This window comes from Schistocerca serialis, chromosome 5, assembly GCF_023864345.2.
Source record: "Schistocerca serialis cubense isolate TAMUIC-IGC-003099 chromosome 5, iqSchSeri2.2, whole genome shotgun sequence".
Taxonomy (NCBI): domain Eukaryota; kingdom Metazoa; phylum Arthropoda; class Insecta; order Orthoptera; family Acrididae; genus Schistocerca; species Schistocerca serialis.
Window position 1 is genome coordinate 798,420,251 of NC_064642.1, and position 19,241 is coordinate 798,439,491.

The 19,241-nt window shown below is 42.0% G+C and overlaps 1 protein-coding gene across 1 annotated transcript in view; it reads left to right on the forward strand.

The window, feature by feature from the left end:
- The window catches only part of LOC126482232 (discoidin domain-containing receptor 2-like), a 342,209-nt gene that overhangs the window by 313,992 nt on the left and 8,976 nt on the right, over positions 1–19,241 (forward strand). The window contains exons 16-18 of the mRNA XM_050106211.1: positions 1,177–1,371; positions 5,124–5,216; positions 8,935–9,076. Of these exons, the coding sequence (XP_049962168.1) occupies positions 1,177–1,371; positions 5,124–5,216; positions 8,935–9,076 (430 nt within the window). The remainder of the gene's footprint in view (positions 1–1,176; positions 1,372–5,123; positions 5,217–8,934; positions 9,077–19,241) is intronic.

The following is a 19,241-nucleotide window of genomic DNA, read 5'->3' on the forward strand; positions in this document are numbered from 1 at the left end:
AAAGGCCAGATAACAGTAGATGTGGTAAATCCAACACATACCGTGACTTTCTCGTCGTGTAATGGAGTTTCCACGACAGTTCTAGGATTTTCGGTAGCCCAAATTCTACAGTTGTGGGCGTTGACAGACCCTCGGAGCGTGAAATGAGCTTCGTCGGTCCACAACACGTTACTCAAACAATCGTCATCTTCCGCCGTCTTTTGAAATGCCCACACCGCAAATGCCCTCCGCTTCACTAAATCCCCAGGTAACAGTTCATGATGCCCATGGATTTTGTACGGATAGCATCGGAGGGTACGCCTAAGTGCAAACCAAACAGTAGTGTATGGAATGCCGGTGCGACGTGCGACTGCACGAGCGCTGACTTCCCCGTGCATAGACGAACCCGCTGCAGTCTCCATTTGTTCCTGAACTGTCTCAGCAGCATTACGCCTTGTGCTCGGTCAGCCACTACGGAATCTATCGTCTAAACAACCCGTGGCTTCGAACTTCGAAATCATTCTCGCCACAGCTGCATTTGTCAACGGACCTTTACCCGTTCGAATCCCCTTCCTATGGCGATAGGATCGTGACGCTGAACTAGCACATTCCCCATTTGATAATACAGCTTCACTAAAAGCGCCTTTTCAGGTAACGTCAACGTGCTGCGACTGCTGGCGCATCTTGTGAAGTGTTTTTTGTTTTTTTTGTTTTTTTTTGTTCTAATAAAAGCCCATGTCATTCCATACATTTGTGTCAATTTTTACCTCTTTATCTACATTATTCCATGGTTTATTAAGTTTTCAAATTTATACTGACTTTTTGATAACCCGGTAGTTTAGGTGATTTTGGCCTTAGAAAGATTTTTTTCCAAGTTATGAATTTTTGAAATAATCGCAGGACTTTACTGACATCCTATTACCGACTGTGGCGACAACTGCTCTCAGCAAAGCGGATATCTTGATCACTGGTAAAGTTTTCGTCGTTCTGCCGAGTAGTGATTGAAATAGAAGATGCACCCACGTCGAGAAAGGGGCCAGTAGCCGCACGTATGCCTCTTTTCGCATGTGAGGCAGAGACAAACGGACGGGTGGCGACTAGACGTAGGACGCACACGTGCAAAGTACCTTGTGATTCACCGTTGTGATTGGCCCGGTGCTCTGCAGACTGCTACTGGAACGGAGCCGACTGTTGCAGACAAGACTTCCTGCGCGACGTGCGCATCCTGGGCGCGCTGGAGGACGCGAACCTGGCGCGCGTGCTGGGGCTGAGCACGCGCGAGGAGCCGCTGGGCGTCGTGCTGGAGTACCTGGAGCACGGAGACCTCACGCAGTTCCTGCGCGCGCACCAGCTGGCCGGCGACGCCGCCCACTCCACGCACAACACGCTCAGGTGCGTACGCTTAAGCCGGCCTCACGCGGGACGTGCCTCTCGTCTTGAAGAGCGACAGGTGTGGTTTCCATCGCGGTTGCTGCACGCTTAGGAACGAGCTGGCGCATCACATGGACTATACTCCGCGTTTACATTTGCGAGCCGCATTGCTCCCCAGTAGCTGCCTATCGTTCGGTTGGTACATAAGTTCGTGGCGTTTTTCCATAAGTTTAAACACAACAGATAGAGAATGAGATTTTCACTCTACAGCAGAGTGTGCGCTGATATGAAACTTCCTGGCAGATTAAAACTGTGTGCCGGACCGACACTCGAACTCGGGAACTTTGCCTTTCGCGGGCAAGTGCTCTACCATCTGAGCTACCCAGATACTGGCAGAAGTAAAGCTGGGAGGACAGGGCGTGAGTCGTGCCTGGGTAGCTCAGATGGGTAGAGCACTTGCCCGCGAAAGGCAAAGTTCCCGAGTTCGAGTCTCGGTCCGGCACACAGTTTTAATCTGCCAGGAAGTTTCACAACAGATACAGAGAACAAAGAATTTCCTCATCAATCACATACTCATCCGTCAGTGTTTACAAAAATCGACCAGTGTTGGGTGATTTTTCGATTCCACGACTGTAGAAATGACGTGGTTTTGAGGCGAAGAACTCGTCGAGCTATGTTGGGACCGCATTTCCATCCGGAAAGGAAGGTCTTTGAAGGCTGGTCGATAGAGAGATGAAAGGTAAACACCTGAAGGTGTAAGGTCAAGTCAATCAGGTGGGTGCAGAAAGACTTCCCAATCCAACTCTTCTATAGTGCTTTTTTTTTTTTTTTTTTTTGGTCAGTTTAGCAGAATGCGGGCCTGCGGGCGGGCGTTATCGGGCAGCAGCATCACTTATCACTTCACGCGGTATTCCTCGTTGTTGATCTTGGACTGCGTCTGCAGGACGTCTCAGTTATTGACAGTAAACGTCAGCAGTGATGGTTACACATCGGGGAATGAATTCGTAATGAAACACGCCGTCGCTCTTCCACCAAATGCGTGGTTCTTTGGACGTGGAGTTGCTGTTTCTTCCTTTTTTTTTCTCTCAGCCATTCCTTTCTTTTTCTTATGTCTGCATGAAGGACTCCATTTCTTGTAACCAGTACCAATATATGATAGGAAAGGTCGGTGTTGTTCACGAACCAATTGATGACGAGCAAGCAGAGATATACATATGACCACCCGCAGATTTTTGGGATTTTGGTACAGAGCATGTGGTTCCCATACGTCCGGTTTGTGAACCTTCTCTATTGCGTGAAAACGTCACACGGTAGAGGAATGATTACACTTCATCACATTCGCAATTCTCGACTGCAGTGACGTGGATCATTGTGGATTAACGTGTTTAAACGGTTTTCATCAAACTCCGAAGGCCTTCCTGAACGTGGAGAGTCACTACTGTCCAAACCATCCTCCTTAAATCGACAAAACCAGTTTACTGGCCTGCTCTCTTCAATGGCATTATCCCTATACACGATTTCAAGTGTTTTTGGCTACCTCCGCTCGTGTCATCCCTCTACTGAACTCAAACAGAAGAATATATCGGAATTGTTCCGACTTCTCCACTTGGGACTCCATTTTCTAGTGTCCACAGCTTCACTCACTATTTCCAAATGACAAAATAACAATATGTAAAATAGCAACAGTGACATACAAATAAAGAATGACAATCGACAAATAAACCAATATAAAACGGAATACCAAATGCAAAACAAGAACGCAAAGAACATATGCAACAACTTAATATAGCTGATTTCAAATCAAATAGTTAGTTTGTGAAAATGGACACACGTATTGCTCTAATAAGAAGCATATTCCCTGCCCTGTCTGTTCCATGTGTGATACATTTAAATAAACTTCACTATCCAGAAGCAACGTACAAGGCAAAATAGTCCCACGTCCATTTTGAAAGAATATTGCTTTTCAGAAGTTCCATTACAAATGGCGTACGATGATTTTACAATATGAAAAAGTTCTTCACAGATCACTACCACTTGCAGCAATTGTTGACTTACTTAAATGATGTAATGAAACAACATGTTACGAGGTACAAACCTCATCTTCAGACTACGATGGCAATAAAGAAACACACACTAAAAGCACGCATAAACATTACAGTTGTTCTTTATGGTCGCACTACTTCCTATGGTTATCCTGCAGAGGAGGCTTCGATGACCTAGTACGAGGGATATTGACTTAGTTTGTTGCTTTTCTGTTCACAACAAAAAGTGTAAACAATCACTCATTTCGTTCAAATGAAACAGCTGACTTGAGTGTTCAGTTGCCACCATTGCTGTGAGTCATTGGATCGTACCAATCACTTTTGATAAACATACAAAGGATACTCAAAACACTACATCACCATCAACTTTATTGGTCAATAGAAACAAGATGGCTGTAAAAACGAAGCTTCTGCAAGTCGCGCTGTCAGATTTCTGATATTAGTTGACGAAATGCATTACAATAAGACATAGTGGAAGTTTGATTTTCTACGAGAATCTTTGTAATGAATTACAGTGCTGTTGCTACTGGAGAATAGATTCATGTATTTTCTTAATCGTTACATATGTTCTATTTTAACATTACTGAAGTGATATATTTATAATTCTTAAAAATTATTTTTATACTGTCAATACTAACACCAAATTGTCAAGTCTGTCTTATTTTTATATATTTTTTCTAACAACATCTGAGATGTGAGAGCGAGATGTGCGGAATACATTGCAAGTCTCTGACAACACTATGATCTACACACTGATGGTTCATTCGAAGCAAACTTTGTTTGGACCGCCAAGTATTTTCTGTTTCACAGTTGAGTTGATTGTGATTTCGTGCTTAAGTGTCCTTTTGCAAGTTTATGAACGGGACATAACTGGACTCGTGACAAGAAGACACCGTTTCACGTGATCAAACTGAGTGATGTTTAAAATGTTTAAAAGCTTCGTTCCTACTATTTCTATCAAGTTTCCAAGTGTCTGCTTACTTCATATTTTGATAATTTTTTAACATTAATAGTCTCTTTACTTGGGTCCTGCTACGATAAATTGTTTAAACTATTTGATATCCCTACAGCTGTAATTTTTTCTTTATTTGTTGTGCTTTTATCTCATTTCAGATGCGCTGTAGATGGTATTACATCATTTGTACAACAGTAATATGTCGTGCTTCAAATTTTTAAGCTCAGAGTAGCTATGGCTCACGCAAAAGTACTTCAGTAATAACTTTATGTAATTTAAAATGAATTATTAGTGTATTCGGCAATGGTTTTATCTGCTACATTCGAAGAGTTTCAAGCAATAGAGATGAACTTAGATGTATGAATATCTTGTTGATCTTACATCAAATGACAAAAACTGATGTAATGGATAAAGTTACGCCGGCCGCTGTGGCCGAGTGGTACTAGGCGCTTCAGTCCGGAACCGCGCTGCTGCTACGGTCGCAGGTTCGAATCCTACCTCGGGCACGGATATGTGTGATGTCCTTAGGTTAGTTAGGCTTAAGTAGTTCTAAGTCTAGGGGACTGATGACTTCCGATGTTAAGTCCCACAGTGCTTAGCGCCATTTGAACCATTTTTTGATAAATATGCATAGAACTAATCTTCCTTGAAGCAGGAATCGTGTTTTCTTTTTATCTTCTGCAGCCTGTAAACAAGATCCTGTATTTCAGTTGCATTCCTTATAATAAGAAGAGATATGTTGTCAAGGTGTCAAATATTCCTTTCCAAATTTCCAGCTTCAGCTGCCTGCTGTACATGGCCTGCCAGATAGCGTCTGGGATGCGCTACCTGGAGACGCTGAACTTCGTTCACAGAGACCTCGCTACGCGGTACGTTGCGGTTTTAATACCTAGAACAGAGAAATCTACTATTGAGGTTATGTTGAAATAAATATTTACTTCACATTTGAACGAAACGTATCTAATACATAGATAATGTGAGGTAAACGATATTGACGGAAGCTTCACCTGATGTTAATTCCATTGCCACTACAGCATTCTTAAGGCAGTTAAAACTAAAACGGAATTTTTATCGGAACTTCCTGTGTCGGAGATTAGATACGTAATAAAATGTATTTCCCTGCAGCCGCAAGTTCTCCATTCGTCACTTTCCCACCCGCTCACCATTCCTCACTCGCAATGAAACCCACTGTAAAAGACAGAAAGTGACCTGTGTACTATTTCACACAAGTACTAGCACCTGAGGCAATGCTGACCCTACGACTTATCTTACAAGTTAGATTAAAGAAAGGCAAACCTACGTTTCTAGCATTTGTAGACTTAGAGAAAGCTTTTGACAATGTTGACTGGAATACTCTTTTTCAAATTCTGAAGGTGGCAGGGGTAAAATACAGGGAGCGAAAGGCTATTTACAATTTCTACAGAAACCAGATGGCAGTTATGAGTCGAGGGGCATGAAAGGGAAGCAGTGGTTGGGAAGGGAGTGAGACAGGGTTGTAGCCTCTCCCCGATGTTATTCAATCTCTATATTGAGCGAGCAGTGAAGGAAACAAAAGAAAAATTCGGAGTAGATATTAAAATCCATGGAGAAGAAATAAAAACTTTGAGGTTCGTCGATGACATTGTAATTCTGTCAGAGACGGCAAAGGAGTTCGAAGAGCAGTTGAACGGAATGGATAGTATCTTGAATGGAGGATGTAAGATGAACATCAACAAAAGAAAAACAAGGATAATGGAAAGTAGTCGAATTAAGTCGGGTGATGCTGAGGGAATTAGATTAGGAAATGGGACACTTAAAGTAGTAAAGGAGTTTTGCTATTTGGGGAGCAAAATAACTGATGATGGTCGAAGTAGAGAGGATATAAAATGTAGACTGGCAATGGCAAGGAAAGCGTTTCTGAAGAAGAGAAATTTGTTAACATCGAGTATAGATTTAAGTGTCAGGAAGTCGTTTATCAAAGTATTTGTATGGAGTGTAGCCATGTATGGAAGTGAAACATGGAAGATAAATATTTTGGACAGGAAGAGAATAGAAGCTTTCGAAATGTGGTGCTACAGAAGAATGCTGAAGATTAGATGGGTAGATCACATAAGTAATGAGGAAGTACTGAATAGGATTGGGGAGAAGAGAAGTTTGTGGCACAACTTGACTAGAAGAAGGGTTGGTAGTACATGTTCTGAGGCATCAAGAAATCACCAATTTAGTATTGGAGGGCAGTGTGGAGCGTAAAAATCGTAGAGGGAGACCAAGAGATGAATACACTAAGCAGATTCAGAAGGATGTAGGTTGCCGTAGGTACTAGGAGATAAAGAAGCTTGCCCAGGATAGAGTAGCATGGAGAGCTGCATCAAACCAGTCTCAGGACTGAAGACCACAACAACAACAACAATAACTTTGGAAACATCGGGTTCCTCAACTTATGATACGAATTTCGTTCCCTAAATTGGACATTTAAATATTCTGTAAAAGCGTTTCACACCAGAAATGTAAAGTATGGAGTTCACTTAATTACAAATCAGTTTCGAACCCGGGAACACTGCAAACACTAATACATGGCCTTATAACTGAAAAATGAAATGTCGTGTGGCTAGGGCCTCCCGTCGGGTAGATCGTTCCCCTGGTGCAGGTCTTTCGATTTGACGCCACTTCGGCGACCCGCGCGTCAATGGAGATGAAATGATGATGATTAGGACAACACAACATCCAGCCCCTGAGCGGAGAAAATCTCCAACCCAGCCGGGAATCGAATCCGGGCTCTTAGGATTGACAGTCTGTCACGCTGACCATTCAGCAACCGGGGGCGGGCGCCTTATAACTAAAGTGAGATCAATGATAAGAGCGAGGTTCTGCTACAGCTCAGATCATTGGGGAACTACTGTCACTACGTTCTGTATCTGATCTTTCCAGAGTCATTAATTTGAGAAAGAAGGTATAATTAACCAAATCTCTCTCACCAGACGACAGTAAATCTGTCTGGAAGTGACACCCTCCCACCTCCACTTCTATACAACATAAGTGCGTCAGTAGACAATTGCATTTCATCCCGAAGTAATCGAACACTTTTCAGATACGAATGTCTCGTCTCCAGCTGGAAATTGTACCTCACTTGCCACGAAATTACAGGCAACAGGTTACAGGATATATTGGCAGCAGCTGCTACCAAATTTTGTTCAACACTGAAATCTCTCTTCACACACACTTCAGTTTTCACTTGCATACCTAATGAATCATACCACCTAATCTTTTCTCATGTAATCACTCATATGAATATCACAAATCCACATTGGTTTCACGGAGATTCAAATAAATTTCGCGCCAAGCACATTTTCAAAAGACCAAAGCTGATAAAACAGCTGAAATAACAGCCCTTTCTACGCTATATTACACCACTTATCCGCAGGTAATGTCCCATTCGTTGCATATATAGGTTCCTTAGGGCGTGAATAAGGATATAGCATGGTCCAAAAAATAACTACAGGGACCAGAATAAAGAGCTGTTCAAAATATTTAACATTCCTTGCCGAAAAAATTATTCCATGCTTCAAAATACTATAACAGCGAAGTGAAAATAGATACTAATGAAGACGATCAAATACCAGTCCATTGCAACACAGATATTACAATTTTAGTAGAAATGGCAGTCCCCAGACGTCGCATGAACTGAACTGTTCATGGAAATATCAAACGTTGCTGTCCCGTCCTTTCACAGTTGTTGCCAATCATTAGATTTCCTCACCAGTACTTCCCTAATGACACACAATGTCCCACAGAGCTTTCACCCAACGTTCCAACTCGTCTTTTAGTAACCGTCCGGCTCCTTAGCTGAATGGTTGCTTTGGGGAGAGGGGACGAAACAGCGATGTCGTCAGTCCCATCGGATTTGGGAAGGATGGAGAAGGAAGTCGGCCGTGCCCTTTCGAAGGAACCATCCCGATATTTTCCTGAAATCGAAATTAGGATGGCGGGAGGCGGCTTTGAACTGTAATCCTCCCGAAAGCGAGTCCAGAGTGCAAACCACTGCGCCACTTCGCTCGGTTTAGCTGAGTGGTCAGTGCGTGCGACTGGTATGCAGTGGGCCTGGCTTCGATTCGCGGCCGGATCGGAGATTTTCTCCACTCAGTGATTGGATGTCGCCACGCGGGATTAGCCGAGCGGTCTGATGGCGCTGCAGTCATGGACTGTGCGGCTGGTCCCGGAGGAGGTTCGACTCCTCCCTCCGGCATGGGTGTGTGTGTTTGTCCTTAGGATAATTTAGGTTAAGTAGTGTGTAAGCTTAGGGACTGATGACCTTAGCAGTTAAGTCCCATAAGATTTCAAACACATTTGAACATTTTTTTTTTTTTTTTTATTGAATGTTGAGTTGTCCTCATCGTCACTTCATCATCATCGAGGATCAAGTCGCTTAATGTGGCATCAACCAAAAAGACTTGCAAATCGGTCGCCAAACTTCCTCGGGAGGGGATTCCCGGACATCAATCCCATAAAATCATTGTTTTTAATTTTTAGTAACATTTCTCATTATGCACGCTTTACTCAGACGAATGATCTACAAATAGTCTCATTCTCTTTGTCTTTTTCTTGACTCAGGAACTGCCTGGTCGGTGAGGGCTACCACGTGAAGGTGTGCGACTTTGGCACCGACAACGAGCTGTACGCAGCTGACTATTACAAGGTGGACGGAGCCAACGCGATACCCGTGAGATGGATGGCCTGGGAGTCGGTTTGCCAGGTGTGTATGGTGGCCACGATAGAACTGCCACACGCAACTGACAGTTATGGCAAACTAAGAGTTAGTGTGAAGTAGAATTTTGATACGCTTCTTCTAACCTCAAACATTAACAGCATACTCTGATAGGATTAAAGCTTTCTATAGCTTATACAGGGGACTTCAAAAAGTGACGTCTTCCCATGGTAAGACAGCTGCCCGACAAGAGTGGCTCATTGTCAGAACAAAGTATATATTTTGGGTTCCCTTCATACACAGTTCTGCTGCGATATGGTTAACAGAAGCATGACAGTGGGCGAATGAATTTGTACGACAACTGGAAACGTAGCACAACGTTGATGTAAGCGGGACAGCACGAACACGTGGGCAAAACGTGTAAATTCACGGTGAAATAGTGGCGGTACGTGTGTAACCTCCCCCTCACTTACCGACCTTAATGACAGTGAAAAATGAAACCGCGTGTACCTAATGGGAGTTTTGGAAAAGCAATCGTCACCGAAGTTAACCTGTCGGTAAAGAGGGAGGAAAGGGTTACATCTAAATGAAAGGAAATGTGCTAATGAAACTGGTGGAAATTAATTTTGAAAAGGGGTAAAGTTAATAAGGAAAGTAAATGTGCAGCCGTTACGTTAACAATTAACTATCGGTAATTAGGTATTTGAGATTTGGGGGAAATTACGGTCGCCAGTCCTAAGGACAATTACTATAGTAACTGAAAAAGAAAGGTTATTACACATATAATTAGCACTAGAAGCGTGGCAACTGAAGGTTGACACGTGTAGTGTGAAAACTGAAAGTTTGTCAGAAGTAATAAATTTCGCTACACTCTGACTTAATTTAACAAAAGAATTACTAAAACCGGAAAATCGAAAGTTAATTTAGTGACTGAAGTTAATAGTGAGCTTTCTTTCTGAAGCACATCGAAATTCAGTAAAATACGGTTAGTCTTGGACTACCTCAACAATCATTTCAAAAGCTACTTGAATCTACGCAATTTAGAAAGAAGAGATTTAACTTTGAACTTGAATTAAATGATTCTGAACAATTAACAATAGTAAAATTTAGTACGTATCAAGCTGAGCTGCAGTCACAGGTAAGCTAAAATACGATAACAAAACTCGCACTCTTAATTTGTGCTTGTGTAATCTGAATATTGAAGCCAGCTATGAATACCTTTGAGATTAAAGCAGTGAAATGATGTTACTTTAATGCTGGCGTCTGAATTTCAACGATACTCGGGTTCATTCCGGAAAAGGAAGGGACCTTGCTTGGTAATGCAATTGGGACAATGAGCAACAAAGGTTCATGCTAAGTTGCTGTAATTTTGCGAGGCAAATGGAACAAGATTAAAAGCTGAGGTCTGCCATACAGTTCTGAAACTTTACGTGCTTTTAGTCTTCCTTGTTGGTTGATTGAAGGTTTGAAGCCGTCGATCGAGGAGGTGGCGACAGTCACTCATTGTCGGCCGTCGCTGTTGCAGAAGCTGGATGTTGGCGCGCCTTCTTCTCGACACGGTCACCAGGCGAAACGGGCTCTTGATGTGCGCCAGCTAATGCTTCCCGTCCGCGACACCATGTCAGAAACTATCATCGCGAGTCGAGCGCAATTACATGCTGCCAAACCCCGAAAGCGCGGCAACTCGCGGGAGCGTCACACAACACCTGCTCCACTCGCTACTCCCGCCAGACTCTCTCTCTCTCCGCCCGCGCTCCACGCGGCAGAGTTAACACTACCAAAGATCCTACACACTTTGATTCTTCACACGACCCATCGATGTAATCGTTCGATAGCAGTTTTCCCTAGGCAAGACCCAGCGTAAAAATACAAATAATATTTACGAAACAAACCAATTATACATCGACATGAGTGCATAAATATATATATACAAACAGTAAAACAATTACAATATATAAAGAGACAGAAATGTCATATCTTGAGGTAACAAAACAAGGAAAAAAAATAATAGTACAATAGATGGAAATAGGAGGATATGCATTTCCGGCGTTACACGTGCCCCACATTGTCTGAGGATGTTCGTGTAACGTAAACAGACTCAGAAAATGTCCCAAAAAAAGAAACAGCGGAAATGCATATGCTCAAAACATCATCAAAAGTTTAGCATTCGTCTAATTAAGCATAAATCAATTTTTAGACCATTATAACTGAGTGGAGACACTCCTAATCTTATTCCACTCTGTCACCTTGCACAAAATAAAACAGGTTGACAACATATTAAAATTCATAGAAGATATAGAAAATGGTTTAGCTATTCCAAAATCGTCAAAATCCGTAATACTATCATGAAATGGAATACTGTTTACAAAATTAATCAGAGTACATGGTCATAAAAACAGGTAGATCAAAATACGCAAATTAATTATTAATTACATAGAATACACATTTTATATAACCTTTTCGTAATTAATACGCTTGCCATGAGAGTCCACTTAATGCTAAACAAGAAAATAATATTCAGTAGATCGAAAAAAACATAAGTATTGACAGCAGAATTCTTCCACATCATCTGTCCGGGAAGAAAAACAATTCCGCCTTCCGTACTCGCAAGTACAAAGAATGCCGACAGCGGCACAAGAGCCGACAGCGGCACCGCCTCGCCAGTATTGTTGCGCCCGCCTGTGCGGCACGCTTGATCTCACTCGCCCTTGTGATGGCGTTTCCAGAACGTCCGTTCCACTGTATTCTTTAGGAAAAACTCACTCCCGAGTAATCTCAAGGAGTCTCTTAACACTATCACAGTAGATAACTCAACACTGTCCATCATCACACGCATGTACTAGCCTGAAACTTAAAACAGCGTCTAAGTACATCGGCAATGACTAGTAAATCACATATTTATGAAATCTTACAGCTATTTACAAAATCATATTTACATTCCTTAATCTACTGTGACTCAGCTGAAAACTTAAACTAGCAGCTTGGATTTTTCAGTTGATTAGATCATGATTAAATTGATTAAAATTAAATTGATTAATCAAAATTATTTACTTATTAATTACAACTTCTTTAATGACCTTGGTCAGTCAAAAGCATGGCAATCTAGCAAATCGTTAAATCTTACACTCTATTTTACATACTGTATAAATTACCCATTGTGTGGTATTAATCGATCCTAGGTTGGTACAATTTCAAGTCTACAATATTCCGTAAGCATTTGTGTGAGGCATACCAATGACTTTATATGGTCCATTATAAACAAACTTAAATTTAGAGATTTCATGGTCTATCTCGCTCGATTTCTCATGAGCTTTTACAAGTACTAAGTCTCCGATTGCAAACTTAGCAAAACGCGCTTTAGCGTCATGACGACGTATGCGAGCATCGGCTTTTAGCTTCATTACTTCTCGCAAACGATCTTTTTTCACACCAATACTAATGTTAATCCGTGGAGGGAATTTGATTATCTCTTCCAATTCACTTTCTACACTTTTGTCAATGCCGAAATTCCTCATGTTACGGCAGTTTAAACTCATTCCTACGTCAAGGTCATCCGGCCAGTTAACAATGTGTATAGGCTGGTATTGCCTATGCACACCGTCTCCTGCCTCGTCAAAACCAACTACCATTGTTTTATCTAGTGACATACATGTCAAAGTTTTGCTTTCGCAGTTAATCACTGCACGGTACTTTAATAGCCAATCTAACCCGATAATTACTTCCGTAGTTAAGCCTGGCACGACGACAAACTCTCGTTCAAATCGTGCCCCACATATCTCGAAGTGGACAAAAATCTGTTTTGTGACCGGTTTACTGGCCTTCCCAGTAGCACCGATAATTTTCACTCCTGTTACTGGCATAACTACGATGCCAGGTCTATCTTTCAGTAACTCAAATATTTTCCCAGATACAGCACTCAATTCTGCACCAGTGTCAATCAACACGTTTAGTTGTAGGTCGTGCATATTAACAGACACTACTATCTGTCTACACTAGTCCTCGACTGTTTCATTATTTTCCCACAGTAAATCCTCGTCTATATCCAGGTCATTCCAGAAAAAACCATCCGGCTTTGATCCTAAATTCGGCTTATCTGGCGGCTTTTTCAGCCTCTGTTCACATACAGTTTTAATTTCAACACGTTTGTCCTGAGGCTTAGTCTGTAGCTTCGCCTCCAATACCGAAACCTTTTCCTGTAACTCGTCAACTAGTGAGTGTTGCTTTGCTATCGATTCACTAATTGTCACCTTCGTTGATTCCTCTTTGGTCAGATTGATCTCATCTGCCAATCTACCTGGAGAAATGTGCCCAGTAGTATCTGCAATTACTTCCTCTGGATCTGCGCAACCCACACTGCTATCGTCTGACTGTATAATGTCAACTCTAACCTCATACACGCTGTAATCTATGTGCTTTTCTACCAATCGTGTCCGGCTATCACTAAAATTTTCGTAATCTTTCTCCTTAATACTCTCGCAATGTTTAAACTGGAGGTTTGCGTCGGATGGGTCGGCTACTTCTACCACTACAACTTTCGGTAAAGTCTGCCGGTTAGGGCCAGAACTTTCCGTTACTACTTCAACATTCAATTCCTGCGGGACTAAACACGACGCATCTTGCTCGTGCTCCCCTTTAACATCAACTATTTCTGGTAAAGTCTGCCGGTTAGGGCCAGAACTTTCCATCACTTCACAAATACTATCTTCCTGTGGGACGAGACGCGGCAAATCCTGCCCGCGCTCCCTATAAACACTCCTCCCGTACAGGCCCCTATAATCTCTTAGTTCGTCGTATAAGTGACCGAACTGCCTTAACCAGACCTCATCCCTCTCTGCATCCCCTCGCTCGATGACGGACGTTTTATCCGACATCTGATCTTCTCTCAACAATTGCGAACCATTCTTAAACTCAATCTCCAGTTCCGCTGTGGGTATTACAGCTGCCACTTTATAATCGATTTCCGGAACACTACTTAAATTGTTCTCACTGACAGTGAATGTACTACCTACTGCCGTGTATACTGCTGATCTACTACTTGTGGGCGCACTCCTTTCTCTTAACACTGGCACACTCTCCCGCCGTTGATTATTCCATACGGAATTTTCATAACGGCGACACCTGGGTTTTCTCTTGTTATTGGGCCGCCAAAATTTCTCCACGCCCGCTCGGCCCCTCATCGGCGCGGCTAATGGTTTCCCTGTCTCGTCCCAGCAGATACGCTCCCCGGATGCTGCTGAGGCGGCTGATCACACCCTCTGGCGTTATTACTATTCTGTGAAGCCCGTATCACGTTAGTATGATACTGGTTTCTGTCATTCCTGTTATTATTTGCATTGTACCGATTGTTATTACGGTCCGAACCATTATTGTTATTGCTGCCATGGTTGCGGTATGCATTATTCCCATGGTTATAGTTGGTGTGGTTGCTGTGGTACCCGTTGTTGTTACCACGGCCTCTACCACTGTCGCGATTATTGCGCCAATTGTCCTCGTCCTCCACTCTTTCCAGGAAATCATTTATTGTCCTGTAATTGCTTCCTACGTAGCGTTTTGTATCATCTGGAAGCTTTTTGTAGAGTTCCCAGACTATTTCGGATTCCGTGCGGCGATCACGCAAATATTCCAACTTGCGGATCCAGCCCTCACAAAACTCCTTCATCGAACCGCGCGAATTCGCATCGAAAGGCCTCGATACGACAAATTCGCGCCAGACACTTTGCTGTTTTTGCTCCGACCAGTATTCAGCCAGAAACAAATTTTTAAACTCGTCAAAAGTCAGGTTCGTAATGTTGAGGTTTAAGCCCCAACGCTTGGCATCACCAGCCAGCACATCAATAACCGCATTAATTTTTCTCTCATTAGTCCATGATCTGGGTAAAACTCTTTCACAATTCTTAATGAAATCCGTCGCGTGTATACCGCCTTTTTTCAAGGGGTCGAACCGCTCCTCTTTCGTCAACAATTCCGAACTATGTGCACAGATTGGCACATAGCTCTGTTTTTCATCAAGTTTCTTTTCTAATTCCGACACTCTCGTAATTACTTGGCAAGTGGTTGTCGCAAGCGTTTCCACTTCCCTCTTTTTCTCTTCGCAGGTATTAGCCTGCTCCCTCACTTTAGTGTCTACTTCGGACACTAAAGCCTTTAAAGTTTCCACCTTCTGTTGATCCTCTTTTTTCACTAATTGAATTTGTTCCGTCACCTTATTCTCGATGATCGGAGCAATTGCTTCTCCTACACTTTTCTCGATTCTGCTAATTTCGGAATCAAAACGAGTATTTATGCTCGCAATTTCCGCCTGAACGCCTATCATTTCCTGTTTAAGATTACCGATTTCGGTATTAATTACAACAATATCTTCTTTGATTTTATCAACTTTTGTATTAACAACTCCAACATTGTTGTTAACAACATTAATAGCTTTGTTCTGATTGTCTAGCTTTCGTTCAATTTTTTCAGACTGAGCTTCTTGCTTGGCAGACAGAGCTATAATTTCTACCGATTGACTCTTGATTTCATTAATCAAAACATTCAATAAATCAGTTAAATTCCCGGAGACTACCGGTTTTACTTCCGTAGCTGGTTCCTCTATATATGTTCCCCCGTATTCATCATCAAGGGGTACAGATTTGATTTTCGCTTCCGATTCCGAAACATTTTCTAAAGTTTGGAATTCCATTTCTGCTCTTTGTAGCGTTTCGGCGGTCGCGTCTTTCATGCTAGCCGCCAGCCCCTGAACAATGGGAACCGCCGTGCGCGTTTCCCACTGTTCGACCGATTGTTCCGTATCCAAGTCTACCAAATTTTGGTAATTGTTGCCTTCACTCATTTTAATAATTTTCAATATAAATGACAAATCTCAAATATAATTAGGATTACTCCCACTACTTATTCTCGCTGACGTAACGGCCTGTACGTAACCAGTACTTTGTTACGATATTTGCACAATGCAAACTTCGTGTCCAGAACAACCTCAAAATTGAAGATTGTCCTGTCACGGTCGCCACGTGTAACCTCCCCCTCACTTACCGACCTTAATGACAGTGAAAAATGAAACCGCGTGTACCTAATGGGAGTTTTGGAAAAGCAATCGTCACCGAAGTTAACCTGTCGGTAAAGAGGGAGGAAAGGGTTACATCTAAATGAAAGGAAATGTGCTAATGAAACTGGTGGAAATTAATTTTGAAAAGGGGTAAAGTTAATAAGGAAAGTAAATGTGCAGCCGTTACGTTAACAATTAACTATCGGTAATTAGGTATTTGAGATTTGGGGGAAATTACGGTCGCCAGTCCTAAGGACAATTACTATAGTAACTGAAAAAGAAAGGTTATTACACATATAATTAGCACTAGAAGCGTGGCAACTGAAGGTTGACACGTGTAGTGTGAAAACTGAAAGTTTGTCAGAAGTAATAAATTTCGCTACACTCTGACTTAATTTAGCAAAAGAATTACTAAAACCGGAAAATCGAAAGTTAATTTAGTGACTGAAGTTAATAGTGAGCTTTCTTTCTGAAGCACATCGAAATTCAGTAAAATACGGTTAGTCTTGGACTACCTCAACAATCATTTCAAAAGCTACTTGAATCTACGCAATTTAGAAAGAAGAGATTTAACTTTGAACTTGAATTAAATGATTCTGAACAATTAACAATAGTAAAATTTAGTACGTATCAAGCTGAGCTGCAGTCACAGGTAAGCTAAAATACGATAACAAAACTCGCACTCTTAATTTGTGCTTGTGTAATCTGAATATTGAAGCCAGCTATGAATACCTTTGAGATTAAAGCAGTGAAATGATGTTACTTTAATGCTGGCGTCTGAATTTCAACGATACTCGGGTTCATTCCGGAAAAGGAAGGGACCTTGCTTGGTAATGCAATTGGGACAATGAGCAACAAAGGTTCATGCTAAGTTGCTGTAATTTTGCGAGGCAAATGGAACAAGATTAAAAGCTGAGGTCTGCCATACAGTTCTGAAACTTTACGTGCTTTTAGTCTTCCTTGTTGGTTGATTGAAGGTTTGAAGCCGTCGATCGAGGAGGTGGCGACAGTCACTCATTGTCGGCCGTCGCTGTTGCAGAAGCTGGATGTTGGCGCGCCTTCTTCTCGACACGGTCACCAGGCGAAACGGGCTCTTGATGTGCGCCAGCTAATGCTTCCCGTCCGCGACACCATGTCAGAAACTATCATCGCGAGTCGAGCGCAATTACATGCTGCCAAACCCCGAAAGCGCGGCAACTCGCGGGAGCGTCACACAACACCTGCTCCACTCGCTACTCCCGCCAGACTCTCTCTCTCTCCGCCCGCGCTCCACGCGGCAGAGTTAACACTACCAAAGATCCTACACACTTTGATTCTTCACACGACCCATCGATGTAATCGTTCGATAGCAGTTTTCCCTAGGCAAGACCCAGCGTAAAAATACAAATAATATTTACGAAACAAACCAATTATACATCGACATGAGTGCATAAATATATATATACAAACAGTAAAACAATTACAATATATAAAGAGACAGAAATGTCATATCTTGAGGTAACAAAACAAGGAAAAAAAATAATAGTACAATAGATGGAAATAGGAGGATATGCATTTCCGGCGTTACACGTGGACCTCATGCAATTTCGCGTTCAGCTGTGGTGAAATGGTGGTAACAATTTGTCCAACCCTGCATAGATGTGGATGATGCTGGTTTGGAAGGAAGGCCATTAATGTCGACCACAAAAGATTATAACGAAGCAATCTTTCCGGCAAGCTGGAAGAAAATCTTGGGGAAAAACATTTTCCAACGGGCAATGACTTCTACACAGCAGTTCTCGAATGGCTCTGTGACCGAGAAGCAGATTTCTGTCGTCGAGGAACTGAAAGACTGGTGGAACGTTTTGAACGATGTCTGCAGAGACTTGGTGTCTGTGTTGAGTAATAGTGTCATGTATATGTTTCAATTTGAAATGAAGTTTAGCATTTAATATGTTAGTTGCCCTGAGAAGGTAGTAAAGAAATAACCTTTTGAAGTCCTCTCTTACCATATGTGCTATCTACGCGACACCCATTTAACGACAATCGCTACCCGTCACGAGTTTTACCTACACTGATCAATATTTTGATGAGGTGACTGACTGTCTTTTGTCGTCAGATACTTAAGCAAACGCATTTTTAATCACCAGCCTTTATTCCCTTTATTCGGTCGCACAGACCATCGTCACTGGAAGAAAAGGGAAATACATTAGACGGAAAATCAGTTTATTTTTCTCTTGAGGATTTCCAAAACATCTAAAAGAAAAGTTAATTGTTTTTCTTCCTGTGATGGAGGTCTGAGTGACCGAAACAGGTAGAAGATAACTTACACAGTTGATGGTTAAAAATGCAGTTCCTTGAGGTAAATATATTGTTTCCACTTCCTCACTTTTTCTATTACGCTGGACGCTGTAAAATATAAACAAATTTCTTGACAACGGAGCAGACATCATTTATAGTAGTGGATTTATTTGTACCCAGACTAAATCCCTACAGGACTCTTAACAACCATTTCGTGCACTCCGCAACCTTGGTGCACTATAACCTTCAGTCTGTGGACTTTTTAGGGCGTGAAAAGTGCATTTTAGGCACCTAAAATAGACTCTTTCAATACCTCAAGCTGTGTAGAATCTAAAATACTCCCTAAAAAGCGTTATGAAGAGAAATTAAACGTATTACAAAATACACATGAGCTTATTATTATTCATAAAAAAAAGGAAAATAAAAATATGTGCAGTTGCACAAGCCAGCAACATGATTCTCTTGTCCAAACTAATGCCACACATTTTTAGTTTTCTCAAGATAAAAATACGGTACATAATACAATTAACCACAAGTTGCAATATGTGCACTAAGTAATTTAATGCATGCCGGATAAAATAGGGGTTGCAAACATTCAGACTGTTGTTGGCTTCACCTTAAATAACTAAAACATTTTCTGTACTTCATAGAGAAAACTGTGGTTCTTGTCAGCCAGTATTAATTCATATACCGAAACTGAACTTCCTACGTGCACGGATGTGATGAGCGTACTTCCCTCTTAGCACGTTCTGGACAGCAATTCGGCAATCAGGGGAGTTGGGTTTCCCGCTACGCATGTATGCTGTTGGGCACAAGTCCTTCAGCCCGGGGTTCTTCTGCAAAATCTTTTGAATGTTTTTCTGTACTTTTTCTCTCACATCATCTTGCGCT